Source organism: Protopterus annectens, chromosome 11.part0 (assembly GCF_019279795.1).
Source record: "Protopterus annectens isolate FY-2018-M chromosome 11.part0, PAN1.0, whole genome shotgun sequence".
Taxonomy (NCBI): Eukaryota; Metazoa; Chordata; order Ceratodontiformes; family Protopteridae; genus Protopterus; species Protopterus annectens.
Window position 1 is genome coordinate 508,188,326 of NC_056745.1, and position 24,735 is coordinate 508,213,060.

At 43.8% G+C, this 24,735-nt stretch overlaps 1 protein-coding gene across 2 annotated transcripts in view; it reads right to left on the reverse strand.

Moving 5' to 3' along the window:
- Window positions 1–24,735, reverse strand: part of CCT2 (chaperonin containing TCP1 subunit 2) — a 980,031-nt gene that overhangs the window by 814,590 nt on the left and 140,706 nt on the right. For both annotated transcript variants that reach the window (XM_044088004.1, XM_044088005.1), the window contains exon 6: window positions 6,288–6,400. In XM_044088004.1, the coding sequence (XP_043943939.1) occupies window positions 6,288–6,400 (113 nt within the window). The remainder of the gene's footprint in view (window positions 1–6,287; window positions 6,401–24,735) is intronic.

Here is a 24,735-nt window from a genome sequence, read left to right on the forward strand (position 1 = left end):
AGTGGGAGTGGTAAGCACTAGCTAACCTGTCTACCACATGAGTGGTTCTGGCCCAGAATTTGTAGTTATTGGCTGTTTGGGCAATCTCTTCCATCTTTCTCAACTTTCTGATTTGAAAGCCTGCATTTGCACTCGTTTCTGTCCTGTAACTCATCTAGTGCAGATACAGATTCTTAGTTTTAGCACTTAAATATTCTTATTCATGCTCAGCACTTGTTCAGAACTTGCAAGCACTAAATAACCTACTAATTATTATAGCACTCACCCTTCCTCATTACCTAGAGGAAAACAGTTTTTGTACTTACTTTTCTCACTTGCTTAGAGAAAAACAGCTCTTGTACTCATTTTCCTCACTTATCTAGAGGAAAATAGTTTTTTATTCGGGCATGTCCAAGGGTCAGATCCCACTGTTCTCTCCTGTCTATCTGATGAATCTGGGCATCTTAAGGTAATGTAGAAATTGCCTCATGTACACAGACAACCCTCTCCTCCTACCACCCAGCACTACAACCTGTAAGAGATGCACTTATCTAGCCAAACTGGTGGTAAAACTCTCTCCAACCAAGACTGAACTTGACAGTCATGAGAAGGTAAACATTTGCACCACACCACACTCATGACATAGTCTCACTAAATCTAAACCACCAAAATCCACACACAGTAATAAAAACATTTGTGGAGACTCTCAATAATAATCTGTCTAAGTTACAGAGACCATCAAAGCAGAAATGCAAGCAACCTCCATCCTCCAACACAACCCAAATGACACACAGCCCACAGACTCATTGAGCCACTCAACCAAAGCCAATAAGGCAAAACAACGTACCCAACTCACTAGTCACAGGTGACTCTATAGTCAGGCACACTGATGTCCCACTCACCAGGCTAAACAAGGAGAAGGTTACTGTCAGCTGCCTGTCGGGTGCCAGGATCCGCCACATAACCCACGCACTCAGGTCACTCCACACCAAGTACAAATATGACTCTGTCATTGTCCATGTTGGTGTGAATGACCTGAAACGTACCTTCCTGGACTACATGAAGAGAGACATGGAAGAGCTCTGCGATCTTGTCGCCCAAGCAGGTATGACCCTAGCCCTGAGTAGCATTCTGCCATCGCCGAGAATGATACTGCAGTACAAGGACAAAATGACTGACTTCAACAATTGGCTAAGCTTCTGGTGTCATTCTAAGGGGATCCAGTATCTGTCTGCTTGGGATGACATGGTCGACAGACCACGATGCTTTGCCACAGATGGCCTGTGTCACCCCTGGGATTCCGGATAATGACTAAGGCTCTTGCTGCCCCTATAGTGCCTTTTTTAGGCAAGGTTCAAATAACAAATTCACCACCATAACAGGAACAGGCAAGCAAAAACTGAGGGTAAGGCTACTCAATGCTAGAAGTCTAAATCTCAAAATGCACTCACTCGAGGCACTCCTTAAAATGGAGAACATCGACATTTGTGCAGTGACTGAGACCTGGTTCAAGGCTCCAGAGAGCACCCCTGCACTACCAGGCTATAACTCATACAACACTTTTCGGCTATGTAACCTAGACCGAAACACCAAAGGCAAAAGTGTGTCCATATTCATTTAAGGATATCCACACCTCCAGGCTAGTTCCTCAGCATAATGCATCAGAGGTTATCCAAGTGTAACTAACTCTGGGCAAAACTGCAATCCAAATTGTAGCTTGCTACAGATCCCCCACCATGCCCCAGGATTCCCACTCCTCTTTTCTTGATGTACTGGAAAATATTAGGGTTCAACCAAACACCCTAATAATGGGCAACTTCAATTACCCCACCATTAACTGGGAAAACTACTCGTGTACCAACTCCTTAGCTCTGGAATTCATAAACTACAATGTCCTGGATCAACTTACCTACACCCCCACCAGGGGCAACAATATCCTAGACCTAGTCATTACCAGCATGAGTGACCAGTGTTCCACACCTGAAGTCAACTCCTCGTTGGTCCGATCCGACCATAAGCTAATCACCCTTGATATCCAATCCCACCCCCCACCCCCATAAAGAAAACTACAGTAAAAAATTTCTCCAAAGCCAACTTCATGCTCAAGACAGAAGTGGTGAACTTCATGACACCCATGCAGATGGACAATACAGTTACAACTGCTGAATCCTACACAAATGCACTCTATAAGCACTTACACGAGTGCATGGATCGTGCTAGCCCAAACAGAGCCATGACTCTATCCTCCAAAAAAAGGAAGCCAATCTGGAGATCCCCTGCCATAAAGAAACTGTACAACAGAAGGAAGAAACTGTTGCAAAAGAGAGTAAAATCCCATGAGTGGAGGAGCTCCCTGGTCAGCCTCAGTAAGAAGCTGAGATCCCTTATAAGATCCTCCAAAGCTAGCTATGAAAACAAAATCGCCACTAATTCTAAGGACAACCACAAAGCATTCTATAGCTATGTCAAGAATCTCGATGGCAACACCCAGATCTGCTCTGAGTTACAGCACAATGGCACGAAAATTACAGAACCAACTGATATTGCCAACATCCTGGCAGATAGGTTAAGTGCTAACTTTACCCCCACCACCCCCTAAAGGACCCATATCTATACAGAAAGAATGCAGAGTCCCTGTAATCACAACTACACAGGTAAAAGCTGCACTCTCTAAAGCCAAAAGCACAGCATCCATGGGACCGGACAACATCCCACTTTGCGTTTTACATAAACTTCAGAACGAACTGGCTCCCCACTTAAGCACCATGTTCAATAATAGCCTCACATCAGGCTTTGTGTCCACTGAATGGCGCACAGCAACAGTTATCCCACTCCACAAAAGGGGAGCCACCACTGATCCTGGGAACTATCGACCTATTAGCCTGAGGAGCCTGGTCTGCAAGGCCATGAAACGTATCATCATGGAACTCATAAACAAAGACATTGGTAACCTCCAAACTCTAGATCCCACCCAATTCGGGTTTGTGAAAGGCAGATCATGCCTCCTGAACCTGATCGACTTCTTTGAGGCAGTCACCAAAGCCATAGATGAGGGTAAGGTGGTTCACACAGCCTATCTTGACCTCGCCAAGGCTTTCGACACCATCCCCCATTCTGGAATTATAGCTAAACTCACTAAACTAGGCATAAATCCCTACATCACAAGATGGGCTGCCAACTGGCTGACTGACAGAACCCACACTGTAAAAGTTGCAGACTCCAGGAACCTCTCCTGTTTGGTATCTACTTCTCTGAAGTACAGGCTAACACAGAAGGCCTCTGGCTAACGAAGCTCGCAGATGACTGCAAACTAGGAGCCATAGTCCAGTCCCCAAATGATGTGGGCATCCTACAGAAGGGCCTCGCTGAGACAGATGCCTGGTGTCAGAGCCATGGCCTCAAGCTCAATGCCAAAAAGTGCAGTGTCATCCCCTTTGGTAAAAACTCTGTACCCATGAACTACTACATAGGCAGCAATCTACTTAACACCGAATGTGTGATAAGAGACCATGGGACCCAGGTGGACAGTAGTCTCTTCTTTGATAGTCACATCACCACAGTAGTCAGGAAGTCCTTATACTTGACACACCTCATCAATAAAAGGGTTCTCATCCAGGAAAAAAAAAAGAGGTCATTGTTCCCCTCTACTCGACACTCATTAGACCCATTATAGAGTACAATGTCCCTTTTGGAATGTACCTCACAAGACATCTGCAGCAGCTGGAAAGGCCACAGAAGTACCTCACAAAGAGGATTACTGGCCTCAAACAAATGCCCTACATGGACGGCCTCAAAAAACTCCAGCTTTACTCCGTAGCATATCGCCTACTCCGAGGTGATCTCTGCCTAACATATAAAGCTATGTCAAACCCAGAGCTGTTGGACATGCTACACCTAAAGAAATCCCAACCCCTCCGAGCTACACACTCTAGGGACCTAAACCTTGTCACCACAATAAACCGGACATGCTGGAGGGATAGATTCCTGTCCCAGAGACTTCCCATACTCAAACAGGCTACCCATCTATGTCAAGCAAAGTTCTTCATTAGCACTCTTCAAGAAAAATCTTGAGTGGATGGGAAATAGGAAATACACCTTGGGGATCACTTCTGTCTCTCTGCTCGACAGTGGCACAGGAAAATAACTTTCTTGGGTGGCGTAAGCCAGGGAATCTTGTTGGCTAGGCTTACGTAGGCCCTTTGGCAGATAGCCTAGTACCTACCTATGAACACACAAGCAAACTGGTAAAGAACTTAAACGAACCAATTAAGTTCAAAGCTGAACTTAAAGTTGCCACTAAAACTAAAAGCAACTATAAATTGTTTAACTATTTCAACAAGACCTAAAACCCACCAATGTTTGCAGCTAGTGCACAATAATACTGCTCAGTCTGGCTTACAGGAAGTAGCTAATATCCTAGCTGACAAATTCAGTGAAAAAAATTTGACTCCATTCACATTTATCACGTTCCACAGACACCCCAGTCCCAATCAACCTCTTTAATTACTATGGAAAAAGTCCTATCAGCCATCTCGTATAGAAGCCCAGATAACATACAGGACTGCCTGATTATCAGTGCCAAATATACTTTATTTGAACTCCTACTTAAACTCTTTAATCCAAGCCTCTTCACTGGTTATATTCCTGAAACCTGTAAAATAGCCACTGTAAAGCTCCTGCACAAGGACAGCCCCACAACAGACCCATTAATCTCAGTCTTATATACAAAGCTACGGAACATTATCGCAGACCTCATTACACTGGATTTTGAAAATCTGTTAACCCTGAACCCTCAACAATTTGCCTTTGTCAAAGGAAGGTCCTGCCTCTTTAACCTCACTTGTTCCTCTGAAAAAGTCACAGAAGTAGTAAATAGTGGTTACAAAGTACATAAAGCATATCTGAACTTGGCCAAGGCCTTTGCCACTATTATCCAAGCACGCAATGAAACTCGTTAATGTGTGTGTAAATCCTTACCAGTGCTATACCACAGGGCTCACTGTTAAGTTGTCTCCTTTTTTGCATCTATTTATCAGACCTTCAGGCCAACACTTCTGACCTACAGTTGTCTAAGTTTGCAGACTGTAAGTTGGGAGTTATTTCATCTTCCACTGACACAAATGCTCAACATGGATTAGACCATGTTAACAATTTACACAAGGACAACGATCTCAAATTATATGTGAAAAAAACTGTAGTCTAATTTTAGTAATAAAACATTTCCCCATAGCATATAGGTGACAAAAGTCCTCAAAACACTTGTACGAAATCTAGGCACTCTTACTGATGATTCCTTATTGTTTGACCAGCAAGTCACCACACAAGTGAGGAAAGCCTTCTATCAAGCTCCTCTAATTTTTAAAGGCATCTCTTCTAGGTTCAAAAAAGTCCTACTTCCACTTTACGTATATCTTATCAAACCCATTGTTGAACATAGTTTGCCTTTTGGCATCTATTTCTCTAAACATACAAATCAACCTGATGAGACCTCAGTGGTTCCTAGCTAAAAAGATCAGTGACCTTACAAATCACAGTTATCACAGACTGTCAGCCTCTTTCAATACTCAGTTTCCTACATACTCTTCTGTAGGGACCAGTGTCTAGCCTTTCATGCCATGAGAGGTCAAATCCTATTTTTTCACATAAAACATGGTTAAAAGAACTAAATAATTATAAAGAAATAAATATAAGACACTAACATTTATTTACTTATAGCTGTTTTTTGGGATAGAGCACCGATCTCCATGGCTGATTTATATCCCAAAGTATCCCCCACGTCTGGGATAAGTTTTCTCTAAATGTCAAGCACAGTAGCACCCTTGCCACTTCAAGGTAAACCTAGATAGCTGGATGGGCAGTCTCAAATTCTTTTCAAGCCTACCTTCTACTGTCCTCCTTAAGGATGGAGGGAACTTTTAAATGTGTCTCTTTGGCTTGGGCTATAATGGTCTGCAGATGGCGTGCAAAAATTTTGCTTATTCGTCTAAGTAAAAGTCATAACTTAACAGAAATGCCTGCCTGCATGCTAAGCAGTCAAATGTCACAGAGCTTAATAATCATAAGTAAAAGGTTGTTTCACAAAGCAAACGGGAAGCATCCATTACTGGGAAGATGGACACAAAACAAAAAACAGTGACAGTCTGTTGAATTTGCACCCATATCAACTGCATTGCATTTCCAAATTCTGACCGCCTCCCAACTGTACTTTAGCAATTCTGCTATTCAGTTATCAAATTATCACAAATAAACCTATTGCTTCAAGCATTGTGTTGGTGGTTACAGTCCTGTTAAACATAAAAGCTACAAACCCATGATCCACTGCAGCTTCTCCCAGGGCTTCTCTTGCAGCCTTTGTTGCTGCTCTCCAGCCAGAGATAATGGTTTGAGGATGGATCTTCCTAGCAATAAGGATTTCTGCCTCCTGCAAAATGAAAACAATTTTATGGCTGAGGTCATGAAAAAAGAAAAAGTTATGTACTTATAACAATAAATTCATGTTCCCTCTTCATCCAGTTCAACCTGAGGGTTATTGGATCCAACTCTGATCAGACTGGCCATTTCCAGAGCTCCATCTCCTCTACTCATACTACCTAGTACTGACTGACTACCCTCAGATAGGATTTGTCCATCTCCAAAAAGATTAGTTGTATAAGAACTTACCATAATGATAGATGTCCTTCTCTTCTCTGTTGCAGTATTCCTGACATAAAGGAGTTTCCTGCCAATGCAACAGCCCAATGTCAGCCATTATATCAGAGCATTAGGGTGTGCGGTACATATGACATAGGCCACCAACAGACATCAGCCATAAAAGAAAGATATCTGCACACCACCCTCAGAACTGAGGCCCCAGGCAGAGACACAGTCTAAAGGAATGCAGATTAATGTATCCAAGAAAGCCAGGAAGTGGGGGATGGAGGGAGGGTTGGAATACTGCAATAGAGAATAGGAGGACATCTACTGTTACGGTAAGTTCTTACACTAATTTATGTCCCTCTATTCATCTGTTGCAGTATTCCTGACATAAAGGAAAGTACAAAAGCTCATGAAGAAAGAGGGGTGGCAGAGGAATTTTCTATGAAGCCATGGAGAATGGCCCTGGTAGACCCTACCCTGGATCTGGAGATGGAATCCAGCTTATAGTGTTTAATGAAGGTGTGGACAGATGTCCAAGCAGCAGCTTCTAGGACACAGTTGGTATCTAAATCCTTGAGGAAAGCCCCTGAGAAGATACTACCCTGGTAGAGTAAGCTTTGACTGAGCCAGAAAGAACTTTACCATGGTGAGCATAGCAAAAGGCAAAGGATTTGGATATCCAACTGGAGATGCTCTGTTTAGCCACTGGCAATCCAAGAACCCTGGGGTGAAAGCACACAATCAATTGGTCCGATTTCCTAAAGGGTTTTGTCTTGCTTATGTACAACCTGAGTTGTCTTGTGTATATCAAGGGTGTGAAGGATCGTCTCACTACTGTCCTGTGGAGAGGGGACAAAGGTGGGTAGGTGAACTGCCTGGTTTAAGGACAATTCGTTGACAATCTTGGGCATGAAGGAGGGACTGGTCCATAAAGAGACCCCGACTTTGTGGAAAGACAGGGAAGGAGGGAAAGGGATAAGGGCTTTTAACTCAAACCCACCTGGCAGAGGTAATGGCCACCAGGACCACCGTTTTCCAAGTACAGTGTCTGAGTGAACTAGAAGAAGCTGGTTGAGTCAGTTTCTCTAGCACAAAGTTGAGGTCCCAGGGTGGAGCTACAGGTCTCCTGGGGGATCTGATATGAAGGATGCCTTTTTGGAATTGTTTAGTTTCAAGTCTAGAAGCTAAGAGTAGAGCAAGCGGGAGACAAGCAGAGATAGTGGACAAATGAGCTTTAATGAAAGAGTAAGCTAATCCTGCATTAAGCAATTCATACAGCTAGGACAAAACCATAGGCATATCCGCTATCAGTGAGTTCTGGTTTCAAGCCAGACACCAGATGGAGAACCTCTTCCATTTGGAGAGGCAACATTTTCTAGTAGTAGGTTTCCTGGCCTTCTGAAGTACTTGAAGCACATTCCTCAGAGTAAAGGTGTTTGAACGGGATCAGGGCTCTATCACCCACAGGGTCAGTTGGAGGGTTTCCAAGTGTGGGTGGAGGAGTGAGCCATTGTTCTGTGTTAGCAGGTCCCCTCTGTGGGGCAAACTTGTGGTGACTGCCCTTGGCTAGGTGTAAGAGAAGGGTTAACTAATGCTGTCTTGGCCGATAGGGAGTCACTAGCAATATTTGTGTTTTTTTCCTGTTGGATTTTCAACAGGACCTTCAGAATGAGTGAAAGGGGGAGGGAATGTATATATAAAATTCCCCTTCTGGGAGACTGAAAGGGTGTCCACTCTACGTACCGGAGGATGAGGTTCTCTGGTACAAAACTGTGGGAGTTGTTTGTTCATGGGGGAGGCAAACAAGTCTGTCTGCAATAACCCACTGGTGGACAACATTCAGGAACACATCCCTGTGAAGCATTCATTCATGGGCTTGTGTTCTGGATCTGCTTAGGGTGTCTGCCACAGTACTCTGACTGGAAGGGATGTAAACTGCCCGGAGGGATACATCTAGGAGGTGTGCTAGATCCCAGACCTGCATGGCTAGTCTGCAAAAGAGGTAAGATCTGGTACTCCCCCTGTTTATGCACCATAAGACACAATCTCCCTGGTTTGATAAGTGGTTGGAATGTCTACAGGTCAAAGACTAATGCCTGCATTTCCCTTACGTTTATGTGGTCCCCAATTTGGGAGGGTGACCACTCTCCTTGAACTGTGTGGCGATGCAAGGCTGCACCTTAACCAGTGTTCAATGCATCTGTGAATACGATTTGAGTTGGTGGCAGAGGGTGAATGGGTAGTCCTGAATTTAGAGAGAGTTGTGTAATCCACCACTGGAGCTCCTTTAGACAGGGGAGAAGAAGAAGAATTTGGTATTCTAGTGGGTGAGCATGTTGTGACCATACTGACTTGGGGAACCAATGGAGTTTCCTCATTTGTAGCCTTGCTAGAGGAAAAGTACAGTTTTGTACCTACCATAAATGTAGATGTTCGAGTGCTAATAGTGCTAATAGTGCCGAGTGCCTTTTAATTTATCTAACACTATTTTTCTCTCAAAACTCTCTACCCTGTTTTTAGCTCTCTGCCCTGTGTTACCCCTGCGAGTAAAACCCTCGAGGATACCTCAAATTCTACTTCCAAACCTCGGCTGTCTTAAATTGCTCCAGCAAAGTAACAAACTTCTAGGCAGGCTTCTCAGCTGTCTCATTCCCTTTGTTTGGACATTTCACCTACAGGACTTTAAGGAAGTATGTGTAACTGCTACTGAACCCTTTATAACTTATGTTTTGGCCTTGATTAATGTTTTGTAGTACTCTAGCCTGCCAGGATAGCCAGCAGCCTTAGCTCCCCCCCCCCGATACATACTAGCTGCACTCATTTTCCATGTATTGCCCCAAGCATACTCTAAGTGGCACAAGACCTTAGACTCCTCAGCTAAATTTTATGTTTCTATCTTAACGATAACCTCTCCCCTTTCACTGTATTCTCTAACTCTTCTAGCCCACTCTAGCTATAACACCTTATTTTCTAATTTCCCACTCTAGCCTCTCATATCTCACTCCTGCCCAACACCTCCGGTCCTTCTCCCTTCCTTCTTACCCCACTGTAAACCTTCTTTCACTGATTGACTCCAGAACCCCTCTGGACCTCTTGGTTCTACCCGCTCCGTTCGCCCTGCGGGCTCACTCCGCTCCCCTACCCTACCCCCAAATTCCACCCACCCCAGTGCATCTAGCTTTATTCCCTCATAGCCACACCCCTGACACTGTGTCCAATTATACAATTACTACCAATTCCTACCCCTCCCTATCCCCACCCACATTAACCACTAATTACCTACATCACCTATACCACTTAACCATTAGGATCCTTCCCACCCACTCCAATCCCAACTCTACATTCCACTACCAACTTCATACTCTATACTTAACTACTCCTACAGTAACTTATCTCTCTAGCTTTCTTTTTATCCTATCTACCACATAACCACTCAACATATTTAACAATCTAACACACTTCTTCTACCCAGATACATCCAGTTAATTTATATACTATCCACTATATTCAGTTCTCCACTACTCTAAGTCCACTGTTGTTTTTACTCCTCCTCATTATGCTCTCTAAACACACCTTCACCTTCCTCCCACTATTACTACTATTCTCTTTATCCTCTTTATATCATCTCTCCCAATCTACAATTTCTACCCTCCCAACCCTTTCATATAACTAATCCTCATAACACTTCTTTCTCACCCTCATATTCTCTTATCTCCCCTTATTTATATTCCTCAGAAAACCTCCTTCTCTTTCGACACAAACTTATCTCCTATCATGCTAACTTTTCCACCATGACTTTTAGCAAACCCTTCCAATTCACAAAACAACCTAATCTCATCTCCTTGCTAACTACCCACATAAACCATTACATACTACACCTTACAAGCACTCTCATATCTGGAGACATCCATCCAAACCCAGGCCCCACCACTGCTACTACTATAAATAAATCCCTATTATTCACTTCCTTAAACTCTCAAAGTGTAGTAAACAAAGTCCCAAACCTACATGCATGGCTCATACACAATAAACCTGACATCCTCACTATTTCAGAAACCTGGCTAAAACCACACATTAAAGACTCTGAAATAGCTCCTCCTAACTACTCCATCATTCGAAAAGACAGACCTCACAAGAAAGGTGGAGGTGTAGCCCTCACTTCCTCCCTAGTAGTCACCCCATACAACAAACCTACTCCACACTTTAACAATGCCGAACTTCTCCTCACCATGCTACAAATCAATAATCATAAACACATATGTATAGCTTCCCTTTACATTCCCCCAGGGGATAATATCTCCACACTTGAACTGATCCTTTCCTGGCTATCCAGTAACATTAGTAATGAAACCATAATCCTAGGAGATGTTAATATTAACTGGGCCCTTATACAGTCTCCTACAAACCTCACTAACATCAACCTTTACAATTTCTCACAACTGATCACTTTGGTAACCCACCCTGCCAAAAACCCCTCCAATGGGAGTATATTGGATTGGATTCTAGTCTCCCACCCTCAATACTTCAACAACAGTGGCACTCTTCCGACCCACTTGGTGACCACTTACCCACCTTTACCCACCGCTTCCCACTATCCTTCAGCAGACTCATAACTACATTACAATCCGTGACCATAAAAACTTCAACCCATTAATCTTTTCAAACTCACTACAAGCAATTAATTGGAACTGTCTAAAACATTATCTCTAGATGATGCAGTCTCATACTTCAACTTAACTCTCTTAAAATTACTTGACTCCCAAGCCTGTGGACTAAAAGAATAAAACTAAATCAGCCCCATGGCTCTCCAAAACTACTCTTGCTATCATGAGACAAAGAGACAAAGTCTGAGACGCTACCATAAACACAAGACAGCACCACTCCTTAACGAATATAAAATGCTCGAAACAAAGCTAAGAAACTCACTACTTGATCGTCAAAACTATTTCTCTACACTCCAAAACCAAAATAAAAATAACCCTCAGAAATTCTGGAAAGGGATCTCTACTCTCCTCCACCCCAGCAAACCAGATACTCCTACCCCAGACCCAAATACTCAGATCATGAATTAGCTACCCAATTTAATTCCTTCTTTATTGACTCTATCTCTAAATTGACCTCCTCATTCTCTAACTCCTCTCTACTATCTAATACCCCCTCATCCACCCCCACTATCTCTACTTCCTCACCCTACTCCCCACCTACTTTCTCCCTACCCCTCTTCTACACAAACTCTATCATCATTTCCTACGCCCCAAAATTTTCCTCCCCCTTACTGCCTCTTCCTCTCACTAAATCCCATACCAACATCATCAATTAAAAACTCCTTCAGAAATTGAAACCATGTACCAATGCTCCAGATAATATCCCCTCTTACTTTCTCAGTATAGCTGCTGAAACTCTTGCCTATCCCATTAGCATTTTAATTAACCGCTCTACTAGAATACACAGTTCCCCAAATCTGAAACAAGCCTTTATTATACCTCTACATAAAGGTGGTAACAATAATAACATTACTAATTTCCCAATAGCCATCCTGTCCCCATCTCTAAACTCTTAGAAAATGTGTCCAACTTCAGCTCCTTCCCCACCTCCTAGACAACCATCTTATAACTCCCACACAACACGGTTTCAGACCCAATCATAGCACCATGACAGCCCTCCTCTCTTTCCTTGAGGTTGTAAATAAAGCCCGTGACTCTGGACAAATTGTTTCCACCTTACTTGACCTGTCCAAAGCCTTGATACCATCTCACACAGCCTGCTCTTAAACAAACTTTCTAATCTTCACCTATCTTCCTCCTCTTTAAACTGGTTTTCTAGCTACCTATCTAATAGAAGTCAAGCTGTAAAGTGGAAAAAAGCTACCTCTTCTTTCCTTAGTACCCCTACAGGAGTTCCCAAGGCTCCATACTGGGTCCTCTTCTCTTCAATATCTTTATAAATGACTTCCACAAATCAATCCCTTTCTCTAGCATCATCCAATATGCAGATGATTCTGCTATTATCTGTTCCGCCTCTTCTATCTCTACACTACAAAAACTTACTCAAGATGCTTTCTCTTCCACAGAACAATGGATGCTTTGTAATCATCTAGCTCTCAATGCTGCCAAGACCAAACTAATGTTATTTACCCCTTCTAAAGTCATCCCTCCTGACATTGGTACTTTCTCAATTACTACACAACACAACTCACCTCTTGAACTTGTGTCAGAAACCAAACTACTTGGGGTCCAAATCGATAACCTACTCAAATTTAACTCCCACCTGCAAATTAACATCAAAAAAACACACCAAAAACTTGGCATGCTTTACAGACAGAATGCCTACCTCACATCTGCCACTAAAATCACTCTCTCTACCTCCTTCCTAATCCCATCCCTGCTATATGGTGCCCCACTACTAACTAATCTTCAGTCCTTGTTAAAAAAACAACTGACTTCCTGCTATAACAAAATTGCAAAATTTGCCACCAGCCAAAGTCCTCCACCCACCACTGTCTCTCCCTCCATAACCTAAAATGGCTAGAACTTCCCAATCAACTAACTTACACTCAACTAACTCTAGCCCACAAGCTCATTCTCAACCCTTCCCTCTGTCCCTCTCTTTCCTCTGCCTTTACTATGCACCAACCTAACAGAGTTCTAAGGTCAAATAATCAAAATCTACTCAAAGTACACAAACCAACTCATCCCCTGGCAAAACCTTCTTTCCTTCAGCCTCGCTCGCCTGTGGAACTCCCTACCACCACTCATCCATTACCACCTCTAACCACTCTGCCTTCAAAAGTCTCTCCACCTTCATCTTGCCTCACGGTGGGAATGCTCTTGTTCCCACCCACATAACTAGCTCTACTCGACACCTGTAGCTATGAAATTTGTTCTCTAATCAGTTTTAATGTTTTACACTTATTCATTACTCGAAGGCTTCTTCTTATTGTATTAACTGTTATGATTGCTTTCCTGAATGTGACTAGTTCTACTTTTTAGTATATAGAACTATTAATAATTCTCTGTACAAAAATTGTTACTGTCAAATGTTGAAAATACATTCTGTTGGAGCTTTTCTCCCCAGGACTCCATTGAAAACGGGTTCTTTAAGGCCCAATGGACTATCCTGGTAAACCAACGACAATAAATAAATAAATAAATAAAATAATACAGCTGCAGTCATAACAGATGGGCTCTCCTGCCGTCAGGCGGGTCCTTGGTAGGCCAAATTCCAAAGTCTAGGTCCGGCGTCGGTTGTTGTCGCTTCTTCCCTGACGTCAGTGCGACAGGGGTATAAAAGAACCAGCCAACGCCATTTTCTTCAGTTTTTCTTGCCCCAGATGTCAGGTGCCCCCAGAAGGAAGGCAATACATAAATTTGTGTAATAAAGCAATACCATATAATCAAAATACAGTAGTGCAAGCAAATACATCATGAATGAATACCCCAATCTGGTTGCATGAGGATATGTTAGCCAAAAGGCCTGTCCCAAGAGGGGAAGGAGGGAGGGAAACCTGGACTGCAGCTGTATTAGCACTCGAACATCTACATTTATGGTAGGTACAAAACTGTACTATGTTCATCGTGCATACAGCTGCAGTCATAACAGATGGGTAGAATCCCAAAGCTAAGAAAGGGGTGGTAGGCACTAGGTGGAACTAGGAGGAGCCAGAATGCCCTGCAAGACTGCAGTGGCAAAGCCCGCTCCAGATTTGGAGTATAGTGGAAGGTGGTAGTGCTTGGAGAAGGTATGCACAGAACTCCAAGTGGCTGCTTCTAAAATATCTTTGGTAGGAACTCCTCAGAGAAAGGCTGCAAAGGTAGCTGTGGCCCTTGTGGAGTGAGATCTGATGCCTGTAGGTACAGTTTTGCCATGAAAAGAATAGCAAAAGCGTATGCAGTGGGCTATCCATTTTGAGATTGTCTGTTTGGAAATTGGTTTTCTTGAGCTCCTATAGCATAGGACACAAAGAGCTGTTCTGATTTTCTGAAAGGCTTTGTTCTGTCCAAATAATAACGCAGTTGTCTGTGGAAGTCCAAGGAATGTAGTAATCTTTCCCCTTTGTTTTGAGGATTAGGATAAAAGGTAGGTAAGTGTATGGCCTGATTCAAAGCTACCCTGGATACCACTTCTGGCATAAAGGACAGGTTGGTTCGTAAGGAAACTCTGTCCTGATGGAAGATGATAAAAGGCTGCACAGCCATGAGAGCTTGTAGTTCTGAAACTCTATGAGCTGAGGTAATAGCCAGAAGGAAAGCTGTTTTCCAAGACAAATATTGCAAATCTGATGAGGCAGTTGGCTCAAAAGGAGGCAAGGTTAGTTTTTCCAGGATGAAATTTCAAAACTTCAGCTTGGCAAGCTAAGAACTTGGTTATATTCAACTGGACGTATAAGAGAATTTAAGTACCTTTTTATGCACTTTTACTTTTAAAAAATACAGTATTTAAATTGATTTAAACTGTGTATGAAGGAGTGTTGAAGGAATTTTTAGCTGGTTATTCTGCTCTTCAGTTATTCCCACCCACCCGCCCTGTTTTTGTTTTGGTGTAAATCTTAGTGGCATTGAAACTGCCCGCCCCTGGGCCCATCTCATTTGCTCACTCAACTGAGTGCAGTGAGATCATATTCTGATTTCAGGCACTCCTACTGTGTACAAAGAGCATCTGGGAAATAGAAAAAAAAAAAAATTAAGCTTATTTCCTGCCTTTCTTGTTAAGTGGTACAGACTATTTGTAGGCTTCTGAGCCCCCAAGCCCTTCTGTGTTTGAGGGAAGCCTTCTAGCTTGTTTTTTCTTTTCTTGTAACTAGCCAGTTTTCTAGTTTCAGCACTCAAATCTGTTTCTTTGATCTCAGCACTTGTTCAGAAAAAAAAAAAAAAAAAAAAAAAAATTTCATCTGCTTTTACTGTACTTGTGTTTTTACCTACTTCTTTTTACTTTTGCATCATCTTAAAATACTCAATTGTATTTATTACTGCTTGGTGTAACTCATTCTAAGCCTTTTGGTTTAAACACTTGGGCTTCGGACCAGTTAGTTGTTTTGCACTGAGAGGTTTGTGGTCTGCACTGTTGTGGCAGAACAGGTAGCTTACATCCTTCTAGGTTGAGAACTGCTGATTGAGGGCTCAGTGTCTGTTATTCTAAAAGTGTATTAATTCTGGTTTAAGCACTTGGGCTTTCAAGCCAGTTATTTTACATTAAGAGGGTTCGTGGTCTGCACTCTTGTGGGAGGAGAGGCTGGACTCTGCCCTTCTGAGCTGGGAATTTCTGGTTAAAGGCTTATAGTGCATGCATATCTGAACTGTTTCTTACTGAAGTTGAGTGCCTTGTTTGCTGTGGCATAGACTGGATTCGGGCCTGCTGGATCTAGCTTTGTTTGTGTAACTTGAGCACTAATCCAGACATTCTCTAAAGTATTCAATGGTATTTATTACTGCTTGGTTGTAACTTGATTAAAGTGTAGCTATCATTCAAGTCTTTTGGATTAAGCACTTGGGCTTCAGACCAGTTGTTTTACATTAGGAAGGTTTGTGGCAAGCACTGTGGTGGCAGGACAGGTAGCTTTCATCCTTCTAAGTTGGGAACTGCTGATTGAGAGCCCAGTGTCCAAGTGTATTAGTTCTGGTTTAGGCACTTGGGCTTCAGGCCAGTTATTTTACATTAAGAAGGTTCGTGGACTGCACTCTTGTGGGAGAAGAGGCTGGACTCTGCCCTTCTGAGCTGGGAATTTTCTGGTTAAAGGTTTATAGTGCCTGAATATTTGAACTGTATCTTACTGAAATTGGTTCACCTTGTTTGCTCTATCATAGACTAGATCCAGGCCTACTGAATCTAGCTTTGTTTATATACTTGTTGTTTGTTTGCTTGTTATTTCCTGGAAGCTAATTCACCTAATACGCAACTTCTCAGCTTCTGTGGATCACTAGTGATATCTGCATTGCTTACTGTACTTATTTCCTTGTTTCACTTGAAAGAAAGTTACTGTTTGTCGTTTTTGCATTTAGTTACTTGTATCACATTGCACTCAAGTTACCTGGCACTTGCTCACTAAAGCAATTATATAAGTCAGCACTAAAAATTAAAAGCACTACACCCTCACTCCCCACTGGCCCTTGTTTTCAATTAAGGATTTCCCAATATTATTCTAGCATGTCCAAAGGTCAGTTGTCAATCTCCTCTCCGGTCCAGCTGGTGAATCTGGGAATCTTGAGGCAATGTTATAACTGCCTCATGTACACAGACAACCCTCTCCTCCTCCCACATAACACAAATACTTGCGAGAGATGCAGCTATTTAGCCAAACTGGAGGCTGAGCTCTCTCAACTCAGGACTGGCAAGACCAGACAGGAGGAGAAGGCAACTACACACACCACAAAACCAGCCTCACATAATGCTACCACTCCACTGAATCAAACACATAAACACACAAAGACATACTCGGAGGCTCTGAGTAAAATTTACCTAAACAGCAGAGGCCTCCAAAGCAGACACCCAAACAACTGCTACCTCAAGACACCCCAAAAGCAACACATAAACCACAAAAGCAGTGTGCAAAGCAGTCACAGCCCTTAAGGCCAAATACAACACCAAACATACTTGTCATAGGTGACTCCATAGTCAGACACACTGACGTCCCACTCACCAGGCTGAACAAGGAGAGGGTCACAGTAAGCTGCCTATCGGGCGCTAGAATCCGCCACATAACACAAGCACTGGTCACTCCACAGCAAGTACAAATATGACACAGTCATTGTCCATGCTGGTGTGAGCGACCTGAGGCACCTCCTGGACTGCATGAAAAGAGACATAGAGGAGCTCTCTGATTATGTAGCCCAGGCAGGTATGACCCTAACCCTGAGCAGTATCCTTCCTTCACCAAGAATGATGCCACAATATAGAGACAAGATGATCAGCTTTAACAATTGGCTTAATGTCTGGTGTCATTCAAAGGGGATCAGTGTCTGTCTGCCTGGGATGACATGCTTGACAAGCCACGCTGCTTCGCAAGGCGGCTTGCACCTGTCACCCTGGGATTCGGATATTGGCTAAGGCTCTTGCCACCCCATAGTGCCTTTTTAGGCAAGGCTCAAATTCTAAACCTACCACCCTAGAAAACAAAATGGGAAGAAATTGAGGGTAATGCTGCTCAATGCCAGAAGTCTAAATCTCAAAATGCACGCCTCGAGGCCCTTCTCAGTATGGAGAACATCGATGTCTGTGCTGTAACTGAAACCTGGTTCAAGGCTCCTGAGAGCACCCGGCACTATTAGGTTTTACCTCATATCATGCGTTCGGCCCCAAAACCCGGACCACTCCACAAAAGGAGGGTGTATCCATATTCATAAAGGATACTCACACCTCCAGGTTGGTGGCAACGCATGAAGCTTGAAACCATCCAGGTGCAACTAACAATAGGCAAAACTGCTCTACAAATTGTAGCATGCTACAGGCCACCCTCTCAGACTCAGGAACCCCACACAGCCTTCCTGAAGACACTGGAGGGTATAAATGTATCTCCAAACACCATCATATTGGGTGACTTCAACTACTCGAATATAGACTGGGAACATTACTCAAGCCCTAACTTTCTAGCCCAACGGTTCCTGGAGTTCATAAATTCAAATGCCATGGAACAGCTAGTCACTGTTCCCACGAGAGGAGAAAATATACTAGATCTCATTGTCACAAACATGGGGACAAAATGCTCCACACGAAGTATATCCCTCATTGGTGAGATCTGATCATAAACTAATCTCACTGGAAATCCACATCCGCCCCACCCCAAACAAAAAGACCATAGTGAAGAACTTCTCTAAAGCAAACTTCACACTACTCAAGACTGGTGTGGTATCCTTCAAGGCCCCTGAGTCAGAGGAAACCACAACCCAAGCTCTGGAAGCCCTTACAAATGCCTTCTATGAACACCTCCAGGACTGCATGGATCAGGCAATCCCAAATAAAACCAAGACTCTTTCCACAAAGGGCAAGCGTCCAGTCTGGTGGACCCCAGCCATTAACAAACTTTACAATAAGAGGAGAAAGCTATTACATGATAGAACAAAATCCATAAAAGGAAGTCACCCCTGATCATTATTAGTAAAAATTACGAGCACTCATAAAATCAACTAAGGCCAATTTTGAGAGAAAAATTGCCATGGACTCAAAGGCCAATCATAAGGCCTTTTCAGCTATGTTAGGAACCTGGGTGGAAACTCACAGATATGCTCAGAATTAGTCCAAAATGATACAAAAATCACTGAACCCACAGACATTGCCAACATACTGGCAGACAGGTTCAGTGCAAACTTCACCCCTCTCCCCTAAAGGAGAGATAACTATCCCAGCCGAGTGTAGCCTCCCGGACATCTCAAATGCGCAGGTGAAAGCTGCTCTCTAAAGCTAAAAACACAGCATCAATGGGACCGGATGGTGTCCCCGGCTGTGTGCTACACGAGCTAAATGAGGAATTAAACCCCGCATAAGGCAGCTGTTTAATCTCAGCCTTACCACAGGATACGTGCCCAAGGAGTGGCGTCGGCAACTGTGGTCCCACTCCACAAAGGTGCGCCTCTACGGACCCTGGTAATTACCGCCCCATAAGCTTAACAAGTCTAGTCTGCATAGCTATGGAGAGGATCATAATGGAGCTCATAAACAAAGATATAGGGGACTTGCAGACATTGGACCCGACCCAGTTTGGCTTTGTCAAGGGAAGATCATGCCTTTTGAACTTGGTCGACTTCTTGAAATAGTCACCAAGGCCATTGATGAGGAAAGGCAGTCCATACAGCCTACCTTGACCTTGCAAAGGCTTTCGACACAATACCCCACTCGGGTATTGTAGAAAAACTTACCAGCTTAAATGTAAACCCATATGTCACAAGATGGGTTGCAAACTGGCTTAAGGACAGAACCCACAGGGTTAGAGTTGCTGGCGCTGTGTCAGACTCCAAGCCGGTCACAAGTGGTGTCCCACAGGGCTCGGTCCTTGGCCCCTATTGTTTGGCATCTACTTCTCAGAAGTACAGGCCAACATGGGAGGACTTTGGCTGACAAAGTTTGCAGATGACTGCAAACTGGCGCCATAGTGGAAAGTGCATCGGACACTGATATCCTTCAGAAGGGACTCACGGAAACAGATAGCTGGTGCCAGAGCCATAAAAAAATGTATAGTCATACCCTTCGGGAAAAACAAGGTAACCCCAAGCTACCATATAGGTGGCAATCCACTAAGCACAGAAGAGGTTATCAGGGACCTGGGGACCCAGGTTGACAGTGGCCTTTCTTTTGACACTCACATTGCTAAAGTGGTTAGAAAGACCTTCTACATTGCCCACCTGATCATGAAGGGATTCACATCCAGATCTAGTGAGGTCATTGTTCCCCTGTACTCTTCACTTATCAGACCAATGATCGAGTACAATGCCCCATTCGGGATGTATCTCACCCGACATCTGCAGCAATTGGAGAGACCCCAAAAGTTCCTCACCAAAAGGATAAAGGGACTCCAAAATCTGTCATATGCTGCCAGATTGAAGAAACTCCAGCTCTATTCAGTCGCATACCGTCTGCTCAGAGGTGACATGTGCCTGACATACAAGGCCATGTCCAACCCGGAATTAATGGACATGCTCCACCTCAAAAAATCCAAATCCACCAAAACCACTAGAGCAAGCGACTTAAACCTTAGCACGGATATAAATAGGGCGTGCTGGAGGGATAGATTTATCACTCAGAGACACCCTATGCTGTGGAATAAAATCCCGGTCCATGTGAGGCAGAGCACCTCGCTGACTCTGTTCAAGAGAAATCTAGACCTGTGGATGGGAGATCGTAGGTTTACCCCGGGAATCATCTCTGGGTCACTGCTGGACAGAGGCACAACAAACTAATGGGCACAGTATTTTTTCATATAAGGGGTGGCGTAAGCCACAATAATTTGGGCTAGGCTTATAAATGCCTTAGGGCAGATAGCCTAGTATAAACCTATGAACCTATGAACCTATGAAATTGAGATCCCAAGCAGGTATTGGTTGTTTCCTTGGGGGTTTTAGATTCTTAGCCCCTCTGAGGAACTGTCTTAAGAAGGGGTGAGAGAATAAGGGTGGATCAGTGTTGCATTCTGCAGAAATGGCTGAGGCATGGATTTTGATGGAGGAGAATGAAAGTCCACTGCTTAGCAGCTCAGCTAGATACTGTAATATTTGAGGTAAATTCAGTTTTTCAGGATCCTGGCCCTTTTTCTCATTCCAGACAAAACCGTTTCCATTTTGCGGAGTAAGCTTTTCTAGTAGACGGCCTTCTGGCCTCCAAAATGACATCCTGCACCTCCTTGGAGAGTAGGGTCTGTTGTGATGCTAAGTAATCTTCCATGTGGCTAGATTGAGTGTTTTTAGCTGACTGTGAAGAGTTTTGAAGCTGTGCTGAGTCAGGAGAAGAGGCATTAGAGGCAGGGTCCATAGTGGGGAATGCGTCAGGCTCCTCAGGAGTGGGTACCAGTGCTGTCTTGGCCAGTCTGGAGCAATGAGAATCATCTTTGGTCTGTCTGCTCTGGTTTCCAATAGAACTTTGGGCAGCAGAGGAAGAGGTGGGAAGGCATAAACTGTCATTGATGTCCAACTGAAAGAGAGAGCGTCCACTCTCCAGGCCTTTAGATGGAAAATCCTTGAGCAGAATTTTGTCAATTGGTGATTTTTGTGGGAGGCAAAGAGATCTATGTCTGGCCTTCCCCATACTTGGATTATCTCTGTAAAAACTTGAGGATGCAACTTCGATTCGTGTGGATCTGTCATATTTCTGCTTAGGTTGTCTGCCAGTGTGTTTTCTTTGCCTGGCAAGTACTGTGCTTGTAGTTCGATTTGTAAGTCCATGGCCATGTTCCAAAGTGACATGGCCAGTCTGCATAGGGGGTATGAATGTGTTCCTCCTTCCTTGTTTGTTTATGTACCACATTACTGTGGTGTTGCCTGTTCTTATCAATAGTTGACCTGGTTGTAGAAGGTCCTTGAAAGCTATAATAGCATTTATTACTGCTATCATTTCCTTTTGATTGATGTGAAGGTGCTTTTCTTTTTGGGACCATTTGCCCTGAAAGCACCGATCTGTCATGTGCGCCCCCCAGGCGTAGTCCGAGGCGTCTGTTATGATGACGTGATTTGCTTGAGGCTTGCTGAATGGGAGACCTGTGTTTGTTTGGCATGCTTGAGCCCACCACAGAAATTCCTTTTGAAGACACGGAATTAGTGGTATTATTGTTTCCAAACTGTGGCTGTGTTGAGACCATAGGTTTTTCAGGTACCATTGAAGTTTCCTCATATGCAGCTTTGCACATGGGATTAGTAAGATGCAAGATGCCATTAATCCGCAGAGCCTGCAGGATTTTCCTTGCAGTCAGCCTGGTGCAATTTGCTAGTGTTCTGAAGTATTGAGTTAGTTGCCCCTGCTTCTCTGGCGTGAGGTAGGCCATCTGGGTGTTTGTGTCCAAGTTAGCACCCAGGAAAATTATTTTCCGAGAGGGTATTAGCCTTGATTTCTTTTTGTTGACTGTGTATCCCAGAGAATTCAACAACATTATTACATAAGCCAGATGTTTCAGAAGAATGTGCTTGCTGTCCGCTTGGATCAGGCAGTCGTCCCAATAGGGGTATATTTGTATCCCTTGAAGTCTGTAGTAGGCAATTACTGATGCCAGGCATTTCGTGAATACTCTGGGCGCAGTAGATAAGCCAAAGGGCAATGCAGAGAATTGATAATGGGTTGAACCTGCAAGAAATCTGAGGTATCTTCTGCAATTTTGTCTGATTGGGACATGCAGGTATGCCTCCTTGAGGTCCAATGTTACCAGCCAAGACTCCTTGCCCAGCATGGGAAGAAGCTGCTGTAGAGTGAGCATCTTGAATTTTGGTACGAGTAGAAATGTGTTTAGGATGGATAGGTCCAAAATAGGTCTCCAATCTTTTCCCTTCCTTGGTACCAGGAATAGTCTGGAATAAAAACCTTGACCTTGTTCGTGCGTAGGTACCTCTTGAATAGTTTTCATGTATATGAGATCTGTAATTTGTCTTTGTGCCTCTGCCCTTTGTGTGGCAGGTTTGGCATGCCTCTCATTTTTGGAAGGGTGTGAAAATGGAATCTGTAGCCTCTGTTTATAATGTCCAGGATCCATTTGTCTTTTGTGACAATATGCCAATTTTTTGAAAATAATGCCAGTTTTCCGCCAGAGGGTGCTGCCATTTGAGTTTTGCTTGGCATGCAAAGGGGAAAGTCATTGGGCTTGCTTTCTGAATGGTTGCGAGTTATCCTCACCACCTCTTTGTGTAGGAGCTTGCCATTGTCTGCCTCTAAACCATCCTTTGGATTGCCCTCTGCCCCTCAGGCGTCTGTATCTACCTCTTTGGGGTCTGTCCGTGGCTGGAAAGGACCAATTTTTGGAAGGCCAATTTCTACTGAAACGCGGGGGTTGTACCTGTAGAAAATCGTTCACAGTTTGCATTGATTTAGCCTTTTCCTCCATTTTCCTGAATACCTCTTCAGCATTAGTACCAAATAATACATCTTTTTGTAGAGGGGCACCTAGTAATTTAGCTTTGACATGATCTGGCAAGGTTTGTTCCTTGAGCCAGGCATGTCTATGTATGACTGATCCTGTAACAGCAGCTCTACATGAGGCCTCTAGAGCATCAAAACCACATTGTAAGGTATGTTTACCCACTTGTTCTGCACTATGCATCAAATCCTGCAACTCCTTCAAGTCTGGTTGTTCAGGTTGTGACATTTTACTTTTCAATTGTGATAACAAAAACTGTTGGTACTTTAGCATATGGAACTGACAGTTTAATGCCCTCATGGTTAAGGTAGCCGAGGTATATACCTTTTTTCCCCACCTTTCTAAGGATCTTGAATCTCTCTCGGAAGGTAATGGATTTTTAGCAGTGGAGGCCTTAATTCCCTTGGGGCCCTGTGAGATGGTTTCTGGGTCAGCAGCATGGCTTTTGTATAGAAATTGGTGAGAGTCAGGAACCCTGTAGTACCTGTCAGGCTTGACTGGGGCTGGAGATAGAAAATCCGGGTTAAGGCAGGCCTCCGTGTACACATCATCTAATATGTCCAAGATAGGAGGTATAGCCAGGAGCCTGTGCTGAGGTAGCAAGAGAAATTTCCTAAGCCTTTTCTTGGAATCTGAATAATCTTGGCCTTCCCAGTGGAAGTGTTCCCTTAAGGTATGCAAAATTTCCCCAAATGAGTAATCCTCTAGGGGGGTATACAGAGGGAATGGACTCCTCTGCATCAGAGTCTTCAAAAGGGGAGTAAGAATGTTCCTGATCATCAGAGTGCTCTGAAATAATGGAGCCCTGATCAGAGGAGGGGGATTCTTCCTCCACTCTGGGCTTTTGTCCGGGGGGGGTTGAGAACCCCTGATAAGAGTAATTAAATCCTCAGCCATTTTAAGCATCTGTTTTTTTAGGCATGGGGCCTGGAGATGGGTCCTGTGTAGCTTGTCTCTTAGAATGCATGGCTGCTTTAGACTTAGTGAAAGCCTTGATGGAAAAAGAAGATGAAGGTCTGAAGACACCTTGAGAGGAGGTAGACCTGTCCACATTTTGAGATTCACCGCCAAGAGTGGCTTCGGTATTTGTAGTCAGGGTGTGGGCCGAGGAGCCTGCGACCTCGGGCAAAGGAGACACCGCCAATGAAGTGTTGTCGGTAGTCAAGGGCTGCGTAGGCACCTCACTGAGAACCGGACCACATGTAGTCGGCTTTGGTGTGGTGTCGGTAGAGGCCGCGGACCTCATGTGTCGGTCCTTATCTTTGCGCTTTTTAGACGAAACTGGAGTCGGAGTATCCGACGACATAATATAGTTAAATGTTTTGCCAAAATAATGCTGGGCGAACTCCGCACGACGTTTAATGGTGCGTTTGTTGAATGTAGCACAAAAGCGACAGACCGAGATGTCGTGGTCTAGGCCTAAACAAGGAATACAGAGGGAATGGAAATCCTTATGCGGTATTTGCTTCCCACATGAAATACAATTATTAACTTGGTCTGACATCGGTCTGAGGCAAGAAAAGTTTCCCCAACGGGGTACTTCACTTTCAAGAAGACTTTGGTTGCAAAATTTTCGTAATTTC